This window comes from Carcharhinus amblyrhynchos, chromosome 5 (assembly GCF_965287045.1).
Source record: "Carcharhinus amblyrhynchos chromosome 5, sCarAmb.v2.hapA, whole genome shotgun sequence".
NCBI classification, from domain to species: Eukaryota; Metazoa; Chordata; class Chondrichthyes; order Carcharhiniformes; family Carcharhinidae; genus Carcharhinus; species Carcharhinus amblyrhynchos.
This window is the reverse complement of record NC_137328.1, coordinates 67,360,090-67,386,900: the sequence shown is the minus strand read 5'-3', so window position 1 is coordinate 67,386,900 and position 26,811 is coordinate 67,360,090. Positions and strand designations below refer to the sequence as shown.

Sequence of the window (26,811 nt, the reverse complement as noted above, 5' to 3'; positions counted from 1 at the left end):
CGCCTGCCTTGGCCGAATGCCGAGTATTATCGATGCAAGGTAAGATGTAATTCATCTCCCCCTCTCCCCTAGCCCCCGTCTGTTCTCTGAATAGGAAAGTTAGTGTAAAATGGTGATTCAAAGAGTGAATATAAAATGTAAAAGACCCATACATTATTTTATAAAGCTCAAGGTTCATGATAATGATGAGCGGAATGTTTGTGGTGTATTATTGTTTACTACTTCGCTGCCTTTGATAGCGGCTCGTTACAATATACTCATTAGATTTATATACGGACAGTAATTATGGTCCCGAACTATTGATTGGCAAGTTTACAATCTGTTATACTTTCCCTTTCTCTCCCGCACCCAAAATAAGTACAGATGATGCAAGGGAGTGTGATCTTCATTAATCCCCCTTGAATAAATGTCTGGATTAATGAATTATAAACCCATGAAGCCATGACCTTAAAACTATAATCAGGAGACACCCTGGCTAAGAAAAGCTGTTGAATTCTTTATCGGACTCCTGTCAAAATGAACCGTCTATTTGTCTTGCCCGATCAAGAGAATTAATTAACAAGCAATGCAAACTTTTAATTGGGTGTCAAATGGAATCAGATTTCCTAATAACCAGCAATCCAGATCGAACCGTGCCTCGCTTCTACCTTGTGGGACACGTCAAAAAATTGTGACTTGCTTTGGATATTTTACGCGAGAAAATGATGAATTTCGGTAGTTAATTTATCGATCGCAGCTCCCATTCCCGCATGTTTTATTTTAGAAGTCATTAATCAATGAAGAAAAACATGAGTGTGCTCTCTGCATTTAATACACTGAGCCTTATTTCAGTCCAACAAATTTGCTTGGAATACCACATCGATTACCGGGCCAGATTTGTGTATACTCACACGCATACATAAGCGTTTGCACATCTAATCATATTATCGCTTTATAGAGAGTACTGGGGTTGTGATTATTCTGAAAATCCGGAGTGCCTTTTTTTCGACTTATGATTTGCTGAAATCATAATACAGCCAATGATTACAAAACGCTGGATTTTCATCCCCCCCCCCCTCCCTTCCTGCCCCCCGCCCCACCCCGCACTGTAACTTATAGAAAATAACCAGGTACAACAAACGAAATATAATGTTAATATTAATTTTACGTTAATTTATCAGATCGGTTAAATCATCAATCAAGTGAATGTCAGCGAGTTGCTAAATGTGAGGAATACGATACATTGCAGCAATTAGGCGTTGCTTAAATAAATTTACATTTTTTCTTGCTATAATCGACAGAATGCATTAGCAAACTGACCTGGCTGGTGTTGGACACTTTGACAAACAGACGGACATGTAAGAATTTGCAATTTCTCCCCAGAGGACTCCTCTTAATCAGATTGCTAGTGAGCGCCTTTATTGCTCTTTGCCTCCCAAGTTCAAAAAGTCCCCGGTGAAAACAGGTTTTATTTTCCCTCACCATACTGTTCTTTTATTTTCTTTAATTGAAATCGGATTTGTGAAAGTGACAAAAGTGAATGTTACGGGCAACAGATTGACAGGGATATTCCAGAGTCGCACAGATAGATCTGAAGTATTTGGTTAACGCCCTTCCCCAATCTATGAATTGCTGGAATATTTATTGTGTGATCCCAAGTGAATAAAAATCTCGACATATATGCCATATATACTGCAGTATTGCACACATTATAGGCATTGGCTATCTATATATCAATAATAGTATCGCAGTCGATATCCAAATCAATCACAAATAATATAAATAGTGGAAGACACCAACTAAATATTGCAAAACAACCTTACTATCTTCTTTAGGCTCCATCTATTCCCTTTATTCCATTAACTTTGATAATCATGCATATTGTAATGAACACGACGATGTGACACTACATAATCCTGGTTAGAAGAATATTTACCAAACTTCACTTTATGTCAATACTGACAATGGTATTTTCTGGATTATGTGTTGCAAGCTTGATCGCAGCACTCGGTGTATTATTCTATAATATAAAAGGAATATTAAATAAACCGCATGAATTCGAAAAGATGTCTTTACAATGAACTGCCAATATATCACCAGCTATTTGACTGTTACATAAATAACGATCACTAGGGCAGAACTCAATACTCATGGTGTCTAGCACAGTATAACAATACAGTACGCACCATTAGTCGTTGTTTTAATAATCTGAAGTTCAGAGTTCAGAGTATTTTAGAATCACGTTGGCATAATACATTCTTTTAAGTGAAGCAAATTTTTCATAGTCAATTTTACTTCGCACCAAAATTCCTTTCCGCGTGATTGTGTTTGTCTTTTCGCTGTGTGTTATCAATCTATGGACCAGATGACGGACGACCCTGTCAAAATGACGCCAGTCAAAACATTTCCAGTGCTGCCCCACTGGAGTTAGCAGAATATGCGCCGCATTAGATAGAGACATAATCCAAACACCCCAGCTACTTTCTCAGAATCTACTCCAATTGTTGGGGAATTACCAATCAGTGAAAGTCGAACCTGAATATTTCCAATACCTGCACCAATGTTGGCAAAGTTCAACGGCGCTTTGGAGAACATTGCGGTGTGTGGAGGAAAGGGCGAGAGTCAAAAAAAAGTAACAATGAAATGTAGAGCAAGGGAAGCTAATGTTGAAGATGAGGAGAACGCACAGAAACATTCGTCATCGCAAAGAATAGTGAGATAGGGGAAAACACGCAAACAATGGCGAGAGTACAGGCTAATGATCGCAACACACTTAAATAAAAGTTTACTTGATATATCACATCGACCTAAAGCAGCCACACCATGGACTTACCTTCCATTTCGCACTTTCCCATTTCTGTCCCAAAGTGACTTCTTGGCTCTTTCCTCTGAATTGGTCTGAAAGGAGCAAACACATGGGCGATGTTTACTTGACCCCAACAATTCAGGCAATAGATTATGTATACACACTATTTAACTATGTTGTGCAGGCTCTAGATAAAGAAACGGACAATTTGCCACAAGTTATGCAAATGAAGACACTCCCAATAGTGATCGCTGTACTGATAGAATTTAGTGCTGTCTTTAGGGAAATGTGCTAATCTATGGTTGAAATGGACGGGGATTGAATGTAGTGGGGTGTGGTTGCTTTCCAGTTTTTCCACGTTACAGTCAGCCTCCCTCCCCCGTCCACTGTCTAATCTGTGCTGTCGTAAAAACCACGTGTCCTGCTCCAAGTCAGCCTGTAAACGTTAGAGGAACCTCATAGATGAACAGAATCCTGTGGCTCGAATCTAACGCACGGCGACTTCCCACACGAGAACCATGCTTCTCGGATACACGATTAAACACATATAAAGGAAACAAGAGCCCCCCACACCCTCTCCCCCCGTTACAATCGAACTCTGGTTGGAATAACACCGTAGGTAAGTCGTCTCTAAACCGTGTACCACGGTGCTGTATTGTGATTGTACAGAAGGACATCAGCCCCAAGTTGGGCAGTTGATCCACGAGTCCGGCAAGTTTTCCGCAAGTTATTGCGTTCTGATTGTACTTCTAAGAAAGATCTGGCGAGAAAAGATCGTCGGTGTCATATCACGATTTACGCGATATCTAGAAACTTATTGAGCAAAGCAAAACTAAGTGCCCAAGTTTCCACGACATTGCTCTGTCATATATAAAGAACGCGTTTTGAAAATATTATGCTCCGATGCTTATCGTGCACAGTAGTACAGAATTGTAAGATGCTTTGGATTGAGTGGATCTGTCATTTGAATTGTAGCTCGGGCTGGATACATATTGAAACTCGGCGCTTGCACCAGCATGTGTGTGTGTGTGTGGAATACAACTGTCAATTCGTTTCATCATTTCAGCTAAACCTGCTTCTGCATTGAGATGGGGGTCTCATTGTTAAACAATATATTTAGTATATACGTTTCAGTTTATATATTGCACATAAAGTCCAAGGAATGCTTACACCTGGCTAAAGACTTTGAATGGTTTATAAAGATGAGTTGATTAGTTGAAGAATGTATGCTAGTAACGGTTTTTTTCTTTAATTATTGAAGTTGGAAGCCTTTTGAGATGATGAAACCCAGCGAGCCCACTGGATCTGCATTCCTAAAGGTCGATCCTGCCTATATGCAACATTGGAAGCAGCTTTTCCCTCAGCCCCAGCTGAAAGTCGGCTCTCTGACAGTGATTCCCAGCCAGCTGCAGCCCCTCGACAGAGCTGGCCCGGCCAACGAGAGCCTCCGCCAGCACTCGGGACCTCTCACCTCGTCGTCGACCTCGTCGGCCCCTTCGTCCGCTTCCTCGGCGTGCTCGCTGTCTTTCTCCGGCTTGACCCCAGTGTCTGTGCCGCAGATTTCGGTGCTGGGGCAGCGCCCGGTTTCTGATCCGCCCTCAGCGCTCAACGGCAACCAAAGCAAAGAGCTGTGTTCACCCGGGCCCGAAAGGACGCCGAGGTTCGCCTTCACAACAGAGGATCTGGACTATTACCTGTACGGACAGCAGAGAATGGAGATCATCCCTATCAACAACCATACAACAGACCCCAATAACCGTGAGTAAATCATTGCTCCAATAATTTGCAAAGATGTTTGTCTGTCATTTCCCCCTCCTCGTTACTTTATAAAGGAAATTAGGTTTCACATTGTAGGATAGATTATCCCAGAAGGGAAGTTCACCCCGACGTACTCCAACATACTTTTCCTCATTTAGAGGATATTAATCACAATTTATTGCACTTTACAGCTCCTAGACTATCCTTGTATCAGCCGATGATGTATATAGTTTTATTTGATTATCAGAATGCCTGTATGAACTTTTCACCAGCTTTCCCGCTCGCTATTATAGGCGGCTGGGTTTGAAGTAAAATGAAGAATATGTACAATGCAAATCTATCATCTTAAAGTATGGAACAAAGTGATGCTTGACACGGCTTAGATGTTGTTTTGTTTCGGTTTGGGATCCCGCCGAATCAAACACTTCCTTCATTAGAATCAATTACGAAGCAACATTAAGTTGTTCTTTAGAACTGGTTTCGCTTCCCTGTGCAAACTGCTCAGACATTTCCTTACAAATTACTGAGGAAGACAATGTAACTATACCACCAGACAACATTACTGTGGCAAGAATTTTCAGCCAAGCCGTGTGTTTTTTCGACAATAGAGATCAACTTGTGGACACATCAAAATAGTGGCACTTTATCCATATCAAGAGATACTTCAGTAAACTTTTCTTTAAAAAAACGTTTAGAATACTTAAAATACCTAATATTGTGATGCATAACTTTGTGTGGAGTATGACTGAGTTAGATACAGCAGACAGGACAAGCAATCGGGAAGACAATGAAGTCGGTGAGAACATCCTTTTTAGCTGCCACTAATTAGGATCACAATTACAGTGATGGTTTAAATATATATCATTCGAAACCCTGCAGGGTGTAAAATCAAACCTGATTTTAGATCAGTCCCGAGCAACATAAAGGCATGGATTTTTTTAAAAAAAAAGCTCACACTGTGAAAGGCACTCATTGATCGTGTTGTAACTTTTTACGTAAAAAAAACAGTTAAACATTGAAACCGGTTGACAGGGACGTGGATGCAGGAGTATAATTCTATCATCGACAGACTCAGGCAAAACATTTGTTTTCTGGAATCCATAGATACTTTTTTGTTTGATCGATATTTTTTTTCAACAGCTAAGCTGAGATAACTCATTTCATATATACAGCAGCTTGGATGAATGAGCAAGGTCTTTCCAGATGCTGAGGTAAACAGAAAGCGAGTGAAAGATTTTAACTGTAGGACTGAGATGGATCCTGGAGTTACAGGATTCACTGATAAACGTCACCCAGATTCCCGACCCTGTGTTCTTTCAACATCTCCAAATAAAGTAACCCAAATGATCAAGTATGTCAAATTAGCACCTCTCCTCCACAAACTAAACGGTCATTTCAAGACTGACTACCGCCTCTAACTATAGCTTTATTATCCATATTTCCTTTGCTTGAGAGGTGGTGAATGTTTATTTAACGTGATAAAATGGTCCATCAGCACTAATCTCCATCGATAACTGCCACACAAAGATGAGCGATGAGCGGACAAGACACAATTAATTGCCACTAGTTTTCTGGAGAAAGCTGGCCGAATCGACTGTATCAGGGCACCGATCGATCGCCGCAGAGATGCTATTCATCATCTCGGTATTGTTTGGGTCTCTTAGGGACCAGCCGTAGTTTTATCTAAAAATCCTATCTGTCTTCCCCCCCACCCCTCACCACCCCCAAACTCCGTCAGCCTGGTAAAATCCAATCAGCTGCCCAATGGCACCATGCAGCCCCTAGTCTTCAGCTTTGTAACAAGAAGCACACTGAGCATCGGGAGGAAAACACGGCGAGACGCGGCTGAATGAAGAAAAAGCACTCACATGACAACTATTTTCTTTAGTTGTATTGTAATTCTAGATAATATAACTTACATATCAAGAGAGATCATTCATGGCTCTGGTGTAGTATTGACACAATTAATGCAACATATTACAAATCTGATACATACACATATATAATATAAATATTATGATAGGAAATTATCAAGTGAGGTGCACGTTAGAATCTATACTTTGGAATATATACTTTGGAATATATGCCACTGTCTCAAATGCAAATAGGGTGCGTGGTCAGGTTTCAGATATTCTGCCATTTTAATGCAATCCTGCATTGAAAGCAAAACAAATATCTTATATAGTTGAATGATTTCCTAATATTGAATAACAAGAAATATATTTGTCATCTTATAGGCAAAGGCCTATGATATCTGTATTTTGTTCTGGGCAATTTTCCTGGCGCCGCAGCTTAACCATAAGGCATATGTGATAAATGTAGTTGTCAATTTAAAATAGGTAAGAATAATTGACATTTCTGTTCAAATATTTCACGTTTAAACCAGTCTGAAGATGAAATGGTGGATGCCGATAATGGTGACAAATTATCACAAGTATAAAAAGAACTTGGCTGAGTGTTATTCTATTCACTTAAAATTTGGCCTGGGAGTACTTCGGTAAACAATCTGTGAGCAAACTAACGGGAAGCAATAAAACATTTGTTTTCACAATAAGAGATGGTCTTTCGGCATTAGGGATTTTAAAAAATGAGTATTTCTGATCATTACAATCTCACTGTAATGCTACAAGGAAATGTTCGGGTAGTGCTTGACAAAATGCAGAACTCTTTTTAAAAAGTTTAACAAGAGGTTTATAGGAGAACTGCAATCGTGGGATTTAATTCAATTAAAAACATATAATTGATTTCCCGAAGAGCAGATCCGACCAAGGAGTGGTATCGCCAGGTGTACAATCTGTTCTAACTTTGAAACCACATTGACCGCAATAAAGCAAGTACACAGAGTAATCGCTGCACAGTTTTGGGCTGGTAATTCCGCCGGGTTGAAAGCCTGGACATTCTAGATGATTGTCGTACGAGACGCGATTCAAGAGTTGTATTAGAGCAGGCAGATTGCTGTCTGGGGCTGTTTAAACATCAACGCTGGGATTTGTTGATTTTTTTTTGTGTATGGTTTCAAATGCAGAAGCATTAGGGCAGTACAGGGGGATAACGGTTTCAATATCCATACGCGTATTATTCAGCGAGTGTCCTCCTCTCGCTTTGTAATGCAACCAACGTAATACTTTTTTAAAAAATCTCACAATGCTGGATACCATTTATTTAGCACTAAAAAAAATCGTCTCTCCTATTTGCGCGGGGACATTACAATATCTGGCCTTCAGTCAATATAAGTCAAAAAGGGAAATCTTATTTGCATTACTAATCACCCCGCACTCAGCAAACTTAATGACCCCATTGAACTACAAGTGGCTCGGTCGCTGTAAACTTTTGACTGAGTCGAGTCGGGGCGGGTGCTGTTTGAAGTTGAATGGGACGAGTTGTGCGGAAAAGGAGGCCCAGCTCTGTGAAACAGCTGAAAAGCGAGGAGGGGAAGGGAGCAAGTTTCGATTTGTCCCAATCCTGTTCTTCCTCTTTCTCTCTCTGTTGGCCATTCATAAAACAAAAACAGCCTATAAACCCTCCGCACGACCATAAAAAACGAGTTTCCATCCAGCAGACATGCAACAGACAGACCAACAAACCTTCAGACCAAACTGAACGGCAAGTTTTGTTGCAGAGCGCATTACATTGTCAGCTCATTGTCTGCATAACCCGAGTGGTCAGTGACTTCCCAGCGCAGCATCTTGCACATCACTTGCCTTCCACGGAATCTTTTGAGTCAGCTTGAACTGTTAAACTACCTTTATAATATATAACATACCAGTTACACAATCCAAGGTTTCCACAAGAAGAATTGTTTTTGCGAGGCCGCTTATTACAAACATTTTCACTGGCAGTTTTGAGTAACCGGTATTATAATTGTTGAAGTGGTTTGGATCCATTATATATTTCAAAACTAAAATGAACTGTTGGATTTGGAAGGCTACATCAGTTGTTGATGATCTACTACTCTTGGAAATTAATTAAATTGAGGACAAACTATGTACAATGTACTTAAAATGCATTTGCTGTCGTACTTAGTACCAGACAATAGGATATCCTGGCTCATTTCTCACTCTCATTCTCTGTGTCGGTTTCTTCTGCTAAATTCAAGCCTTTTTTTTGCAATACACAAAATTTTAGCTATTTTAAAGATTTGATTCAGACCGGTCTTCCCACCACATTGCAGTGAATCATGCCACTTACTCTTAGTTTTGTACGTATTCCCAAGTTTCCGAAACAACACAATAGTGGCAACAAGAATAAATGGCGCCTAAAATGGAGTTAGAACATTTCAATGTATGAATACCCGTCAACATCATTTCTAAAGACTCAAGTGGCGCTACTGAAAGTGTTCTGAAATGTACTAAATGGGGAAATTCCAAACAAAGGCAGAACACAAAATGCCAATAACATGGAGAGAGTGACCTTGATGCACTGGCAATTTGAGACCATCTTTGTGGTATTCACAACAGACCGCATTCTGGGATTGGGCTGCCAACCCTGTGGAGAATTTAGCACACCGACTGCAACTATGGACAGTGCAAGTACTTCGGGTTTAACCGCGCAATGAAACAGAAATACAGGGAAACGGAACTGTTTAAGGATAGAGATGTGCATCTTTACATTTACTGCATGTTATTGTATCGCGATAGCCAGAGAACAGTCACTGAAACAAGCCTTTACATTCAAATCTGTGCTAAAAAAGTGCATAAGTAATCAATTAAAGACCAATTATCTCAGACACGGTTAGAAATTACTTTTTAAAAGCTGCAACGCTATTAACTTTTTAATGTTTATCTTTAGATACGTATGAACTCTCGACTTTACCTTTCTCTTTCTACAGGGGAGCTGCGTAAGGGAACATGATTTTGCAGCGATATAAAGGAAATATGCTTTCAGAAAGCGAAATAAAAAAAATGCAATGCCATTTTTGCCTTTTTAAAATAGCCCCCGTAGTCTTTTCCCCGTGTCTGCACTGAAGTCTGTATAATAAATGAAGTCTTTAACCCTTGTTGTAAACTGTAATAAGCTGACTAAAGAATGGTTGACATTTGCTTTTTCCTGCCATCTCTTTCCACTAATCGACTGTCTCCGTTTCTCCCCTTACAACCCTTTCCAGTTCGCCCTTTGTGTTGGCACGCATTCTCACTTCGTGTCTTTCTCACTACTCAGTGAAGCCAGAGTCCTGTTCGGGACCAGTCGTTCTAATCTGCCGTTCCTCCTTACTGTCTAGTTTAACCTGTCCCTCTGTATTAACACTGACTACTGAATGAAGCACCTTCAACCCCTTGGTATCCAGGTTACCTCGTCCACTCCCTTACATCCAACTGCTCAAGTGTGGCTCCTTTCCTCTTAATCGACTTTTCTGCCCAACATTTATTACACTCTAATAAGTAATCCATGGTATAGAGGACTTTGAGATGTTTCAACGTGAAAGTCATTGCATAAATCTAAGTACAGTTACTGGTACTGTTGAAGTATAGTCCCCTTTGCCATTTTCTTGCTGGCTAAACTGACCTGTGAACCTTCAATTCTCCTTTCTTTGCCATTAAATGAAGGATGCTTACTTTCTTACCACTCAGTTAAACTCACAATTGCACTTTGATTTCATTTAACTTATTTCTTTCCCTTGCCTTTCAGTCTAACTTCTTTTTAGGCCAGATTAACCTATGGCCTTGTCCAAGTCACTCAGTGTAATCTATGCTTGTTCCACTGTCACATAGGCTAACTTGTTCTTCTTTCACTGGCTAATCTACATTGTCCTCTCTTCAGGCTGTGACATGTGTGCTGACAATCGGAATGGCGAGTGCCCAATGCATGGACCACTCCACTCACTGCGTCGCCTGGTGGGGACAAGCAGCAGTGCAGCTACAGCTCCACCTGATGTGCCATGCGGGCTGCGTGAGCTGCCCCGGGAGGTGTGCCTGTGTACAAGCACTGTGCCAGGCTTGGGCTATGGCATCTGTGCAGCACAACGCATCCCACAGGGTACCTGGCTTGGACCTTACCAGGGAGTTGCCATCTCCAGGGAAAAGGTGCAAGTTGGAGCTCTCAGGAACAGTCGTCACCTCTGGGAGGTAAGAAGCAACTGACCTTAAATCACTCGAACATCAATATGTTTTCTTCTATTCATGCATTAATTTGTGATGCAAATTATGCTATAGGATAAAATGTTATTTGATGCTCTAAATGATGTTTGCATGAAATATTTCCCTTTTCCATGATGTTAATATCACATTCTAATTGTTGGCTGAAAAGGAAGAATGTGCAGTGTTACAGGGAGAAAGCAAGACAATGGCACTAATTGTTCAGTTGGAGACCCGGTGCATACACAATAGGCCGAATAGTCTCCTTCTGCACTGTAACAATTCTATGATTCTGAGGACATTTTTTTTCATGACAGTCTAATTTATAAAGAATGTTCAAAAAGCAAATGTTGCATATCAGATAAGAACAAAAAAAGGAAATCATAATAACCCAGCCATATTGGAATCAAATTGCCAAAAGTATATTGGACAGTTAAACTCATCTTTTGAAGCCTCTCTAACTCCTTCAAGTTCCCTCTACTTGTGAAAATAGTCTTCACAATATATGTTTTGAATATTATTGAAGGCTTCAAATCTTCTTGTCTTGCATTCATCATATGCAAGGATACCAATATAAGGGGAAACAACAATTTATGCTGCATAAGAAGAAAGTGCTGATTGGTCTGCATAATAGACTCAAGACACTGTGTCCAACAATATTCTGCAATTGGACAATGTTTGCTAAATAATCCTCAGTGTACTAACAGTTATGCTGGCAAACCAATTTCAAATTGCTGCTTGGGCTTGCTGTGTGGCACCTTTGCATGGACTGGAAGCTACATATGTTAATATACAGGGCCCTGTTCTTTGCAGATTGAAAGAACACGTACACACAAGCCTGCTGCAGCAAAACAAAATAAGTGACAGCCATTTGCTGGTTCAGTCCTCAGGGCAATGTCTTGATCAATCGGCAAGCTGTCTGGTTTAAATTTCAAACAATGCTTGGCAGTTAACAATCAGTCATCTGGTGCCTTCTCCATGGTAACACATTTACCAATCAGATAAAAGCAAATTACTGCAGATGCTGGAACCTGAAACCAAAAGAGAAAATGTTGGAAAATCTCAGCAGGTCTGGCAGCATCTGTAAGGAGTGAAAAGAGCTGATGTTTCAAATCCAGACAAAGCTAAAATGTATAGAAAGTGGGAGATATTTATATTGCAGGGTGATGGAATGAAAGATGAATCATAGCCACAGAAACCAGGGAAACCAGCTAATAGCAATCCACAGAGAGAATAAAGGACGTGAATGGCAAAACGACAGAGCAGCTGAAATGAAGATGTTGTTTTGGAGGGGTGGGGAGGTAAAGTAGGGGAAAAGAATAGGAAGAGAAATGAAGAAAGGCAACAAAAAAACATAAGGTAGAGAACAGTAAAAACAGTTCATTTTAGCTTCTCTGCCTTTTGGCCATTCATGTCCTTTATTCTCTTTGTGGATTGCTATTAGCTGGTTTCCCTGGTTTCTGTGGCTATGACTCATCTTTCATTCCCTCATCCTGCAGTATAAATATCTCCCACTGTCTGTGCCTTTTAGTTTTGACAAAGAGTCGTCTGGAATTGAAACATCAGTTCTTTTCTCTCCTTACAGATGCTGCCAGACCTGCTGAGATTTTCCAGCATTTTCTCTTTTGGTTTACCAATCAGAGTCTATTTGCCAACCAATCAGCACTTCCTCCTCATATAATATACAAGTTATTGCCTGGTTGTTATTGTTATCCCCTTGTATCAGCATTCATGTACAGTGTCTGAATCAGTGCAAGTCAAAAAGCTTCAACGTGTCTCTTTTTCAACAATACTCAAGTTCTGCACTACCAAACAACTATTAATATATGTTTTGTATCTCTGCATGAGACTGAGCAGATTTCTTGGCAGCAATGCGTTTTGGTCATTTAGGAGCAATTCATCATGTACTATGATTGGCTGCGACATTTTCCACTTTATATGTTTGCAGTATATTTTGTACTTAAAAAGAGTAATGTGTATTTTTGTAGCTGTTTGAAATCATTTTTGATGTTACTTTATCATTTTCAGTGCTGACTATTGAAATATAAGTTTTATTTTCATTATTATTGCCCACACATAAATTGGGCACTGCCAAAGAAATATTTTCACATATGCCATTGCTATATTCGATACTGGTTCTAATATATGAACCTGTAACATTAACATAAGGCTTAGAACTACAGAATCATACAGCAAATTGAATCTGCAAAAAAATAATAGTCCAGGTTTTCTGAAAAAAAGGCATCTGAATGAAGGACAATTTTGCTAATCATCAAATTGGCCAACAGCTTGTAGCAAAGAAGAAATACCCCATAAATTGTGAATCACCACACTTTCTAACCTTTTTATGTTGTTTGCTATTTGTCTTCTGAAACCAGGATCTCACCCTTAACCTCTCCTGGATTTCCATGAAGTGGTTGCACTTTAATTGCCCAGAAAGTTAAATTTGACAATTATCATTGTAAACAACTTTTAATGATATGATCTCGGCCTTTTGGCTAAGATCAAGCATGGGATTTTCCGGTGGCGCTCACCCCATAACCAGAAAATCCTGCCGAGGTCAACGGACCTTTCCATGGTCTGCCTCTCGTCTGCTCTGATTCCTGTGGCAGGCAGAACGGGAAGATTTGCCCACAAGTGTTAGATCAAGCCCAAGATGGGGTGCAATGCCTTATCTTGTCAGCTTGATTTGGATTCAATTTAATTTTGATTTTGGTTTTTGGAGCAAGCAAGGAATGGATTTGTGTTTGCCATTCTGAGCATTGGCCTTGTTACTTTAAGATTGGAGTAAAATTTAAAAAAATGTTAATGACTGCCAGTCAACCCTCTTGGCCAGAAAATAAACAATCATGAGTGGTGAGCCTGTTTCCTTTAGGTTGTGAAATAATTTAGGAGATTATAAATACATCAAATTCGAAATGAGCTTTTATTTATTTTTCCTTTTTCTCTCGCAATTCAATCTTTCCTTCCCTCTTTTTATTTCCTTCTCTATCTGCTTTGACACTGAATTTGCTACTCTCATACCTCCTTCTTCTCAGTCCATCTTACTTTTATTTCTCAATCTTTTAATCTCATTTCGTAAGACAGCTAGTTTGTTCACTGAGGTACCATTTAACATGTTGCTCTGGCTGTATAAATATCACCTTGCACGTCCAGCAACTGTGGGCAAAACATTTAAAAACTACATGTATGATTGTCAGTCTAACAAATGGGATATGCCATAAATGCCCCACTCCATCAACATCTGGCTCATTGTGTTTCCTGGAAATTTAGTTGTCACTCTTCGTTATAATGACAGAGGCTCAGCTTATTCCTTATTAGGAAGCAATGCTACCCCAATAGCTTTCCTTTTGAAATTATATTTGGAATAATTCCCAGTAAAATATTGCTTGTATTATGGATACAAAATCAACACGTCAAACTTTATTTTGATTCTTGACAAATAATATTATTAATAAGGTTTATTAGGTCAATACATTAAATAAAAGGGTATTCAGTCAATAACTGTTATTTCAGAGTATAGTTTTACTTCCAAAGGAAAAAACCTTTAATTTTCACTGGAAATATCTTCTAATCCAGGCATTTAAATTATCTGAATGCTGTAGATTTAAGCAATACATTTAATCTAGAATGTTATTGAAGAACTAGGGGAGATAGGACACAAAGTTTCAATGTTACAAGCTTCAAGCAAGACTTGTGACATTGGAAGAGCTTTTTTTCACATAGTAAGTGGAATTTAAAAATAAATGTCTCTCTTAGTATCTAAATTGTTTGCAGGGATCAATTTGCATCCAGGCAAATGCAGAGTATTGCATCACACTCCTGAGTTGTGACATGTAGATGATGGACAAGTTTTGGGGAGTCAGGAAGTGAGTTAAACACCTCAGAATTTCCAGTTTCTGACCTGCTCTTGGTTACAGCACTTACATGGTTGGCCCAGTTCAGTTTCTAGTCAATGATACCTGCCAGGATGTTGCGAGTGGGGATTTAGTGATGGCAATACCATGGAACTTCAAGGGGAGATGATTAGATTCTCTCTCGTTGGAATGGCCATTGTCTGACACTTGCCTGATACTGATCTGTATCAGTGCAAATACAAATATTGTCCAGGTTTTGCTGCATATTGACATAAAGTGCTTCACTATCTGAGGAATTGTAAATGGTATTGAACTTTACACTATCATCAGCAAATATCACCACTTCTGATCTTATGATGGAAGAAAAGTCATTGATGAAGCAACTGAAGATGGTTAGGCTTAGGACACGACCTGAGAAATTCCTGCAGCGATGTCCTGGGACTGGGTTGACTGACCCTCAACAACTACAACTATCTTCCTTTGTACTAGGTATGTCTCCAGCCAGTGAAGATTTTTTCCCCTGACTCCCATTGACTTCAGTTTTGCCAAGGCTCCTGATATCACACTCACTCAAATGCTGTATTGATGTTCAGAGCAGTCACTTTCAGCTTCCCTCTCAAGTTCAGCTCTTTTGTTGATGTTTTGGCCAAGGCTGTAATGAGGTTCAGGTAATGAAGCTGAGTTGCCCTGATGGTGTCCAAACTGAGCTTCAGTGAGCAGATTATTACTATGTAAGTGCTACTTGATAGCCCTGTCGATGACACCTTCCATCATTTTCCAGATGATTGAGAGATGGCTGATTGGCTGATAATTGACCAGATTGGATTTGTCCTGCTTTTTGTGGATTGATCATTGCTTGGCAATTTTCCACATTGTCGGCCAGCTGTGAATGTTGTAGCTGTACTGGAACAGCTTGGCCACAGGCGAGGCTAGTTCTAGAGCACATGCCTTCAGTCATTTGGTCAGCATGTTGTCAAGGCCCTTACTCTTTGCAGAATCTAATGTTGATATTAGTCATTTCTGCAGCATTTGTAACACATGCAGGATGCAGTATAATATTTCTTTACCTCTCCCCAGTGATAGGGAAGATTGCTTATATATTCTATATCAACAAAATTGTAAAAAAAATTAGAATACATTAATAGCTTTACTGAAAAGTATCAGAGGAAACTCTCTAGCTAAGTTTACAATAAGCATGAAATGGTCAGGGAAAATATATTTCTAAAGTGTTTATCCCCCCCCCCAAAGAGAGCATCACTGTACTATTCCATTTTATATAGCAATCATTCCTTTTGGAGTCCCTCTGAGTGGGATTGACAAACTTAATATCAAATTGTGACAAATTAAATGCAATTTGTTCTATCCACTTGTACTCACTGCCAACTAGATTTAGATGGTTCAAAGTCACTTACAGTTGTACACAACTTACAGCTAAAAGGCTGACAGTCTTCTTGTCCAAGCTGGACTGAAAGTACACACGTATTGTGATGCTTATTTTTCATTCTGCCTGTTTATATTTCTCTCAGCTAACAGCATAGTCCTGAATGAAATTACTTATTACAAAGAGAATTGAATTAGCATTTGTAATATTTTCAGGCATGAATCCCAATGACAGCCATAATTCTACAAATAGGCACACTTTTGGGGACCTCACAAAATTGCAATTGTATTATTTGTTGTAGTATTGTTTTCTATTTTCAGACACTTGCAAGACAAATCAAAGAGTTTATGGGGAAAAACAATTAAAACTTGCGGATCCAAAGTCAACAGATTTGTGAAAGTTTTTTGTGGCAACAATTTACTGCTTTAGCAAATGTCATAACACTTCAAACAAATTTTATTTTATTTCAATATTCCACTTGATCCTTAGTGACTTACCTCAGTTTGATGATAAGTGATAGCATGTACAACCTGCTGGACATTTTGTTTATCTCTGTTAAATGCTGGAAAAACACTACACGAATGCAGCATTTTTAATGCTGTTTATTAGAAACATTATGACAAATTATTTTGAAATATGATGATCGTTCTGAAAGCAAATATGCCATTTAATATACATTCTGCAGGATTCCACTAACAGCAATGAGATAAACGTCCAATTATTTGTTTATGGTCATGTTAGTTGAAGTATAGTGCTTTCCAGGAAACCAAACAATCTCATTGCTGTTTTTTAAATAATGCTATGGAATCTTTCACATTCAGGGAAATTTTCCCGTCCTGTCTGCCACAGGAATCGTGGTGGGCAGATGAGTGGACCATGCAGAGGTCCATTGACCTCAGGGAGGATTTTCCAGTTTTGGAACGAGCACAGCAGGAATATCCTGCCCAGGATGTGTCATTAAGTGCAGATTCATTTCTGACACTGCCACTCTTACCTAGAACTGCACTGAAGTGCCAGTCCAGATGGGCTTTAAGCCCATGGATAAACTTAAAGGCAAAAGTACAATTGCTAACAAAATAGAAGGAAGTCAGAGAAGAAATAGTAGAGGCTTTGACTATAATTTTTTAATCCTTTGAAAAACAAATTCTGCTGAAGAGTTGCTGGTGTACCATTTCTGTTCAAGAAGAGAGGGAAGGATAAATTTGATAATTATAATTTCATTAGTCCAGAGTCGGTTGTGAACAAACGTTTTAGAGTTAATTTTAACTCCTGTTGGGAAGCTTGGGAGTTTGAGGTGCAGACCTGACCCATTTTAAACTTTGGGTCTCATTTGAACTTTGGTGGTTAACCTGTTTTGAGCAGAAAGTGGTATGTATCTGGCAGAGGAAGATGCTGGATGCACACCATGCCAACAATAAGGGAAGTCACAGGAGGCAGAGTGTTTGAGGTCTCTCAGATGTAATTGGTGAATAACCTGGCACAGCAGAGGCCTCTACTTGTTCACTTCCTGGTCTCACTACAGAAGATTTTTTCACTTACTTTCAATGACTTTACTGATTTATCAACAGGTTTACCCGGTGGGGTGTTGTCCCACTCGGGAGCAGGCTAAGATGCCATTAAGATTCCATGGATGTCATGGGGTTCTGATTTTCATTTACTAGTGCTGAGTGAAACATGAGATAACAAAGAACAAACTGCTTGGATTTGATATAGACCAGTCATGTTAGACATATGTGTTGCAATTTTGTTTGATGAACTGACCGATTCCACAGATAAGGAAAATACAGTTGATGGTCCGTATGTATTTTCAAATGACATTCCCTCATGAGAGAGCTTGATGCAAAGAAAATCAGTTCATTCTATATTGAAAAGCTAATAATGGATAGGAAGCAAAGCTTTAGCATGAACAGGTAATGCTCAGTTAACAGAAGTAGAAAAGTGATATGGCAAGCTTAAGTGATAGATCCATTTTTGTTTTTGATAATGGATTCAGACATAGGATGCATAGTTAAATATCCAAAACACATAAAAGTAAAACATTTGTCAAACAATGAAGTGGAATATAAAAACCTTTAGGATAACTTACACAGATCAGCAGTTTGGACAGACAAGAGGTAGATTCAAATCAATGCACAAATATCCTACAAGATATGTTTTGGGAGGAAAAACAATGAATGAAAGTAAACACTTAATGGAGATAATTTGAAGGCTGTGATTGGACAGAGAAATCTAGACTGTGAATACATAATTCTGTAGAAGTGTGAATACTGGTAATATATTTCCACATTTTAAAAATAGCAGTTACAAATACAGAAACAAAGTTGTACTGATGCATTTGTAAAAAAATGTGTTAGTTCGCAAGTATGGTTGTGTGTACAATTTCGGGTATTCTATTATCGATAGGACAACAGACAGTTTTTGTTCATGAGGATCAGAAATTACAATAATGAGGAGGAATCTGAGATACTAAATCAAACAGACTGTATGTGTATAAGAATGCTTTAAAGTATCCCACAAAAGGCAAAGGGTTGTGATGTAATTGCAATGCACAGCATTTTTACATCAACGTAACTGTCAAATGCTACTCTGTAACATTATTTGTATTGTCTAATATATTCCTCAAAGCAAAATGAAACCTAGGAAACCAAACATTTCTGTATCACATGCCTTTTTGTATATGATTTTGAAATTATTACATCCTGGATATTCTGTGTCTCCATTTTGCTTGATCATTGACCTGCTGATGGCCTCTGCACATCATAACCCTTCCATTTCCATCTCTCTCTGAAATGCATTGTACGATGTGGTCTTGTGCTTTCTAATATATTTACAATGTTGAAATAGAATCTCATTGAACATTGTCTTACTAAAATCAGTCTTTTTTTCAAACCCCAGAACTCCTTAACATCTTAAGTCTTTCCCTCCTTCTATAGTCTTCAATCATTTAAGTTCCAATCTCAGAGTTATTTAATCGCTGTTTCATGACTTATTTTGCTTTTTCTATTTTATTCTTTTCAACCTTTTTGGCGCCTGGAGTATGGAGTCTTCAGTTAATTTCTCAATGGAAAATTCAATTAAAATTGTGCTGGCAAACATCATGCCCCAGTGCTCCTGAGATTAAAGTCAGGTTTAATTTTTTTAATGTGTTATTTGCTCAGGTTGCATTTTATCAATGTAGGATATATCCTTATAGAGTTGTACAATCCCTACAGTGTAGAAGGAAGCTGTTTAGCCCATCACGTCTGCACCAAATTTCCGAAAGAGCATCTTACCCAGGCCCTCCCCTCTGCCCTCTCCCTGTAACCTTGTGCATTTACCAGAGGTAATCCACCTAGCCTACACATCTTTGGACTGTGGGAAGAAATGGGAACATCCCAAGGAAACCTGTGCAGGCATGGTGAGAATGTGCAAACTCCTCACAGATAGTCCCCAAGGATGGAATCAAACCCAGGTCCCTGCAGCTGTGAGGTAGCAGTTTTTATTATTCCAGTCTCATATTTTGTTATTGTGATTCTTAATATGGAGGATCTATTAAGGATTTTTTTGGTTCCTAAAGGTTTGCAGTAATGAGGTTTAAGTATTTACACAGTTGTGCTGATAATAGGTATTAAAGTAATATGGTCAAATAAAGGGTTACAGGGATAAGGTGGGAAGGTGGAATTGAGGATTGACATATCAGATCAGTCATGATCTTATTGAATGGTAGAGTAGACTCAGTGGGCTGAATGGTTTACTTCTGCTCCTACATCTTATGGCCTATGGTCAATAAGAGGCAAATCATTTGCACAGGGCAGCTGGGCATAAATTGGAACTGGCCATATCACTGATATCTATCTATCCCTTAAGGCTAGACATTCTACTGACTGCCACTTTCAGAGTAGGCAATTTACCCAACACCAGCCACGATCCCTTCAGCCCCTTATAAGGAGGGAAATCATTTTCACATTAAATCATTTTCTGAGGGATGTCCAGATCACTATCCTGTATTAGACATCAGAGTGGGGGCCATATATGTTTATCTGGAATTTGGTAATTCTCAACTTGTTCCATGCACAGATCTCCACAGATAAAGTGGGCCAAGGCAAGTTGGAAACAGGGCTGACCCAGCTAAATTGGACTTCTGTTTCTCAGGATTATGATGATCCTTTGGTTGAGTGATATCATTCCCTGCACTGAGTCAGAAACTGATTTATGGTCCTGGGACCCACTCCAAGCAACCCCAATTAGTGGAGGCATGATATGTTCTCAAAATAATGGCCTGATATCAAGTGGGCTGTTGATATCCAAATGGAGTTTGAATCAGGGTTAACCGTAGCAATATTACGCTGAGGCCGAAGGGTTGGATTTGGGGGCCCAACTCCAGTCAGTTCCTACAAACAGAGACCATAACACTCACCCTGAATACTGGATTGACATCCAATTTGCATCTCACTGATGCAGATGGCGCACCCATTGTAAAGGGTAGGTGGGGTTCTCTAGCCTTGCTTGAAGCTCACCTAAGAGTAGATAATCCAAAAATAACAATTCTTTAAAAGCACTTCTGCTGTCCTAATTGATACAAGAACCTTGTGAGACTTGGGTTAGAACATGATGGCAGAGCTCAATGCATGAACAGTATTTTCTTTTAGTGCATTTTAGTTTCCAAAACTTCTGAATATATGTTGTACTGCTGACATTTATTACTGTTAAGATTCATATTTGTAAGCGATATTGACTCCAGTATATTTAAATATATTCATTATTCACATGTAAAGAATACTACCCATAGGATCCAGAAATAACCATGCCTTAGAATAATTTGTCATGACATTTTTTCTGATGTTTGTTATTAATATCTACAAACTAGATGTGTATTTTTAACTGCTACCTAGAGTTTAAAAGCACCAGGATTTATAGTGACTCTGTCAAAAGTTTGCATCTAACAGCCTTTTTTTTGCAGACACAAAATGCTTTAGTTTTCATCCATTGACTTTGAATAGACAGAAAATCTCTAGAAGCTTTGCTTCTCAGAGGGTATCTCAAGATATCACAAAGCTGTTTTATTGATTGAATTAAGATGTGGAGCAGATTGAAAGGAGGGGAAATCAGAGCTTGCCATTTAGCCTCAGAAACAATTATTGCCGGATAAAACTTGGATTTGTTTTTAACTGAAATATAAGGACAGCGATGCAAAAGAAAAGTCTGTAATTCCAGAACAATATATGATATGACAAGTCCACTGACATATTCTATCCTCTCAAATGTAAGATAATGAAGGCAAAAAAAACTTCAAATGATTCATAAGTGAATTGTGTGTTTCTATAAACCAATTGTCGATGCTTTCCTTTGAGATGGTTGAACTAAGCTTAGCTGAGTGACCCTCCTGTCTGTATTTATCTTTTGATGTTTAGATGTAACTGAGTTTATCAAAGATTTTAGAAAAAAAATCTATTTTAATAATACAGAAATGTCAGCCCCATTCACTTATTTATTGATTCTGTCCTTCCAGCATTTGGCAAGTTGGGATCTTGCCTTATGAAAATCTATCATATTCCCCATTTCAGTTCAGCTGCAAATTTTAGATTACCATTTTCAAAGCTTCAGTTTAAAATATTTCCTTATCTTTATTTCAGATACTTCTACCATTTGATTATGCAATCATGAATTAGTATCGTTGCACCTTCTTGCACATATATACTGACTGCTGCTGGCTGAACTTGTTCTCTGCAGCCATCTCTTCTTTTTACTCCATATCTATTGCTGTGGCTTCAGCTCAAATTCCTCAGCTATTTACTATTGCAAGCTGCAATGTGTTCTGTTGCTCCCATCATGGCGCCCATTACCAGCTCTCTAAGCTTAGCAGCCCTGACTGCCTCATCCCCTTCCTATAGTGAATATCTTATCAAGTTAAGATAGAATTTCACTGACACCCTCCCCTTTCTTTTCCTTTCCTACTTATTTTTATTCATTCAAGGGCTTCACTGGCTAGGCCAGCAGTTTTTGCCTATCGCTAATGCCCTTGAGAAGATTGTGCTGAGCTTCCTTCTTGAACCGTTGCAGTCCATATGTTAGGGAGGGTATTCTAGAATTTTGACTCAGTGACAGTGAAGGAATGGTATTTCCAAGTCAGGATGATGAGTGACTTGGAGGGGAAACTCCTGGTGGTGGTATTTCTAGCTGTCTGTTGCTCTTTCCTTCTAGGTGGCAGTCATTGTGGTTTTAGAAGACACTATCTAATGAGTCTTGCTGAGTTCCTGCAGTGTATCTTGTAGATGGCATGCACTGCTTGCTACCACTGTGAGTCAGGTGGCGGAGGGATTGAATGTTTATAGATAGAGTGCCAAAGAAGCAGGTTGCTTTGTCCAGGATGGTGTTAAGTTTCTTGAATGTTGTTGGAGATGCACTCATCCAGGAAAGTGGAGAATATTTCATTCCATTCCTGATTTGGGCCTTGAAGATTGTGGACAGGTTTTGGGAAATCAGGAGGTGAGTTACTTGTGCAGGATTCCTAGCCTCTGACCTTCTCTTATGGGCACACTGTTTATATGGCTAGTTCAGTTGAGTTTCTGGTCAATAGCAACCCCCAGAATGTTTATAATGGGAGGTTCAGTGATGGTAATGCCATTAAATGTTAAGGGGTGATTGTTATATTCTCTCTTGTTGGAGATGGTCATGGCCTGGCACATGTGTGACGTGAATATTACTTGCCACTTGTCAGCCCAAGCCTGGATATTGTCCAGGTCATGCTACATTTGGACATGGACTTCTGTTTGAGGAATCGTGAATGGTGCTGAATATTGTGCAATTATCAGCAACCATTCCCAATTCTGACCTCATGATGGAAGGAAAGTCATTAACGAAGCAGCCAAAGACAGTTGTGCCTCGGACATTACCCTGAGGAACTCCTGCAGAGATATCCTGAAGCTGAGATGACTGGCCTACAACAACCACAACCATTGTTCTTTGTATCAACCAACAGAGAGTTTTCCACCTGTCTCTCATTGACTCCAGTTTTGCTAGGGCCCCTTGATGTCACACTCCGTCAGATATGGCCTTTATGTCAAGGGCAATCACTCTCATCCCACCTATAGAGTTCAGCTCTTTTGTCCATGTTTGAACCAAGGCTGTAATGAGATCAGGAACTGAGTTGCCCTCGTGGAACCCAATCTGAGCTTCAGTGAGCAGGCTATTGCAGAGTAAGTGCTGCTTGATAACACTGTTAATGACACTTTCCATAACTTTATTAATGATTAAATGTAGACTACTGGAGTGGTAATTGGCGAGGTTTCATTTGTTCTGCTTTTTGCGGACAGGACTCACTTGAGCAATTTTCCACATCGTTGGGTTGATGCCAGTGTTATAGCTGTACTGAAACAGCTTGGCTAGGAGCACAAGTCATCAGTACTACTGCTGGAATATTGTCAGGGCCTGTGGTCTTTGCAGTATTCAATGCCTTTAGCTATTTATTGATATGTATGCCCTCACTTGCTATCTTATACAGCAGTATTCCAATGACTCCCTCCCCAGAATCACAGCCCTATTTGTGCCAAGCTCCAGGACATTCATATGTTTGCAAACAAAGTCCTGACCATCCATTATCTAGCAGTGGTTGCATCCTAAAAACTTTAGAGCATTATTTAGAATTCAATCCATCATGCTTGCTTTTGAGATTTGGATTCTGTGCTAAACCCGAAAGTAAGCGAACTCATGTTGAGGAATAAACTTATTGGGAAAAAGGGTATTGGGGAGTAGGTGGGGTGCTGGGGGGGTTGGGAGGAGGTGGGGGGGGTGAGAGTGTGTGAGCGGTAAGTGCGCAAGGATGTTACTGCTTTTAATACAACTGGGATAAAGCCCCAGAGAACTGAGACAAGCCTTCTAACCAGTCTGCTTTGGCACTTGTCCATCTCTGTGGCTGCCTATGATTTACTCTCTCATATCACCACCCCTGGAAGGTTGACTTTATTCAGCCCTTTAACTTGAGGCAGGCCTGGTGAGTCAGGAAAATTCCCAATATGAACTATACCTTGCTAGTGAAAATCTGGCCTGATAATCTAAATGCCAGTTGCTTCTCCTCCGATCTTCCATTCATAGGAATATCAGAAAACAAGAATAGGTCATTTAGCTCCTTCTGCCTGTTCCGCTATCCAATACAGTAATGCCTGATTCATTACAATTATCTCTCTTGTCTGTTCAACAGCTTTCTTTATTTCTTATGTTATGTTCAAATCACTCATAATCTCCTACCCTGGCCATTCACCTGGTAAAATTCATTTCTCTTTACCCTAAGGTTTAGGAGTCATAGTCTTTAGGGCACTTGACAGCTTGGATTGACTTTCTTATAATTTACCACTTCATCCCTTTCACAGCCAATTCACCCTGTGACTCCAATACCTCCCTGACACGTAAGGATAACCAATTATCCATCAGTATTTCTCCCCTATTCCTTCCATTTGCACCTCTTATGTCAAGAGGAGAAAGATTATGGGTCTTTTGATCTCAAAAATCAAGATTATTTTTCAATGGCAACCTGAATCATGACATCCTTCTCTGCATCCTTCCACATTTCTTGCCCATACAGATAATTCCAAGTTCACTCTAGATTCATTTCCTGTTTAAGGGCCAATTTCTCCTATATCAATCCTTTCCTTAGACTTTTCTTGCGTTTTCCTTAGATTATTTCTTGCCCAATCTTCAAAACTGTTGTATTCACTTTAACTTAAAAATACCACCACAACCCCCCACCACCCCATCTATTTCAAGTGTTGCTCTATTTCTAAGACTTTTGAGTAGGGCATTATGGCCTAGCTTAATATTCACTCTCTGTCATTCCTGATTTAAGTGTTCTGGCTTCTTTCCCTTGCAAAGTACTGGTGTCTTCCATTGTCAGCATTGACAGCACTTGTTACTGTAATTGCAATCACTTTGCATTATTACCTTAAAACCTACTCAAGCACCATACTCTTCACTGTATAAAAAATACATGTAACAATGATATATCAAACCAAATCAAATCCTCTAATGTTTTCATCTTGGCTGATCACCCTATCATACATCACTGTCTTTCCTTTTGATCCAATTCCTCTACACCATCATCATGTGATTTCACTCCTATTTGCCCTTTGCAGCTCACACATCTGTTTAGAAATTATCGTGTGCTCTTTGGAATACACTGAGATTCTATCTTTTTCATCCTTCTTTTCTGCATTGCCCTGCTGCCTTTCAACAGCATCATCTATAGGCATAAGGCCAGTTTTTATGAGTACGATGACAACACACCATTATACTTCTCCAGTACATCCTGATAAGTACAGAGTAATTAGTACAACTTTTTCTTTTGTTCTGCCTGAAAATACTAGATGCCTTGGGTGAAGTGCATGGAGGAAAATTGGTTGAGGAATTAGCTCATTTCTCTATTTAAAGTAGTGGGAAAAAGAATCATGTGGGCTGTCCAGTAGGCTTGCATTCCGACCAGCTCAGTGTTACACTATCCGCTATGCCAAGGCACAGCAACAGGGAAAATGTCTCATTACACCTCAATTAATAATGATTCAGTATAGAAGTTGTCAAGTACTAAGTGCACAGAACACTCTTTTCAGTTGATCTTGTTATGACAACTGCCAGCAACAAAAAAGAGAAACAGGACATAAAACAGACTACCCCCATGAAACATATTAGAAAAGCAAAATTCTATAATACAAAGAGAAACACAACGGATTCTTGGCAACTGTTATAATGAAGTAAACTCATTACAGTGAAGCTAAGATACTTTGATGTTATGACTGTTTGCTGCATAACACAGTAACTTTCAATGAGGGCGGAATGTACAGGCTGGGTTTTTCCAGTTGGCAAATTCCAGGTTGGGAATCTAGAACAGGCCCTGGGATAAAGTTCCCAGAAGTGGTAAATTGAAAAGTTGCTCCAGGGACCCGGATCCAATTCATGATAGTGAAGCAGGAGATCCAATCAGAGGGCCCTCAGAGTTGACAGATCTGCAGCCCCATCAGGAAAGGCAAGTGCAATGATGCCTCAATATGAAGGCATCCCCAGTTGCTTGCAGAGAAGCCACCAAATAAAGAGGCCTGAAGCTGATAGGGCCTTTAAGGTGGAAGAGTCGTGACAGACAAGGTTGTGGCATTTGTGGCCCTGCCACTGAGGTGTGAAGCCTATGGTTTAGATGGCCACTCAGCCTATGCTGGGAGGCTGCCTCCTATGAGCTGGTGGCCTCCACACTCTGGAGTGAGGAGATGCTCTTACAGTGGGAAATAACATCACAAAATGACACCTACATCAGGCCTTTCTTGCCTTAATTGCCTGCTCACCTCAGTGGAGTGGGAAAGTCCCCTAGAGGCAGAGAGGCATTGGGGAGCTATTGATTCATAACCCTCATGAGGTCCAGGGGGAATCACTGATTGACCTCCCTGTGGGCTTGTTGTATATGAATTTCCCTGGTAACAGGCAATGGCCTGCCCAGCTGGAGCCCATTACCTGAGCCTGTTATAAGGCTGGCCCAGGACAGGGCCTGTTGAACTGTAATCCCAGTCAGGGACTAGTGTGTGTGTACAACACGGTAGTGGTTTTACTTTGCATTCTGCAATAAACTATGTTCCTTTCCAGTCAGCATTCCTGAGTCATTACACATCCATTTTATAGCTTCTGCTGCCTGCAATCCCATTTCCAGGGGGCTGGGAAAATTCATGATGTAGAGATGCTGGCGTTGGATTAGGGTAAACACAGTAAGAAATCTCACAACACCAGGTAATAAACTGGTTGGACTTTAACTTGGTGTTGTGAGACTTCTTGCTGGGAAAATTCAGCCAGACATGTTTGGAAAAGGTGCCAGCACTTTTTTTTTACAGACTCAGTATTCAGTGAGTAACTCTTCACCAATTTGGTTCTTGAGTGGCAGGGAATTTGATCAATCAACTTGCACATGTAAACCACTACTGATAGCATTGATTGACATGCCACCTAAATTACTAT

At 39.7% G+C, this 26,811-nt stretch overlaps 1 protein-coding gene across 1 annotated transcript in view; it reads left to right on the top strand.

The window, feature by feature from the left end:
• The first annotated feature begins 4,062 nt into the window (after positions 1–4,062).
• prdm6 (PR domain containing 6) overlaps positions 4,063–26,811 on the top strand; it is a 222,615-nt gene continuing 199,866 nt past the window's right edge. The window contains exons 1-2 of the mRNA XM_080189688.1: positions 4,063–4,543; positions 10,301–10,605. Of these exons, the coding sequence (XP_080045814.1) occupies positions 4,063–4,543; positions 10,301–10,605 (786 nt within the window). The remainder of the gene's footprint in view (positions 4,544–10,300; positions 10,606–26,811) is intronic.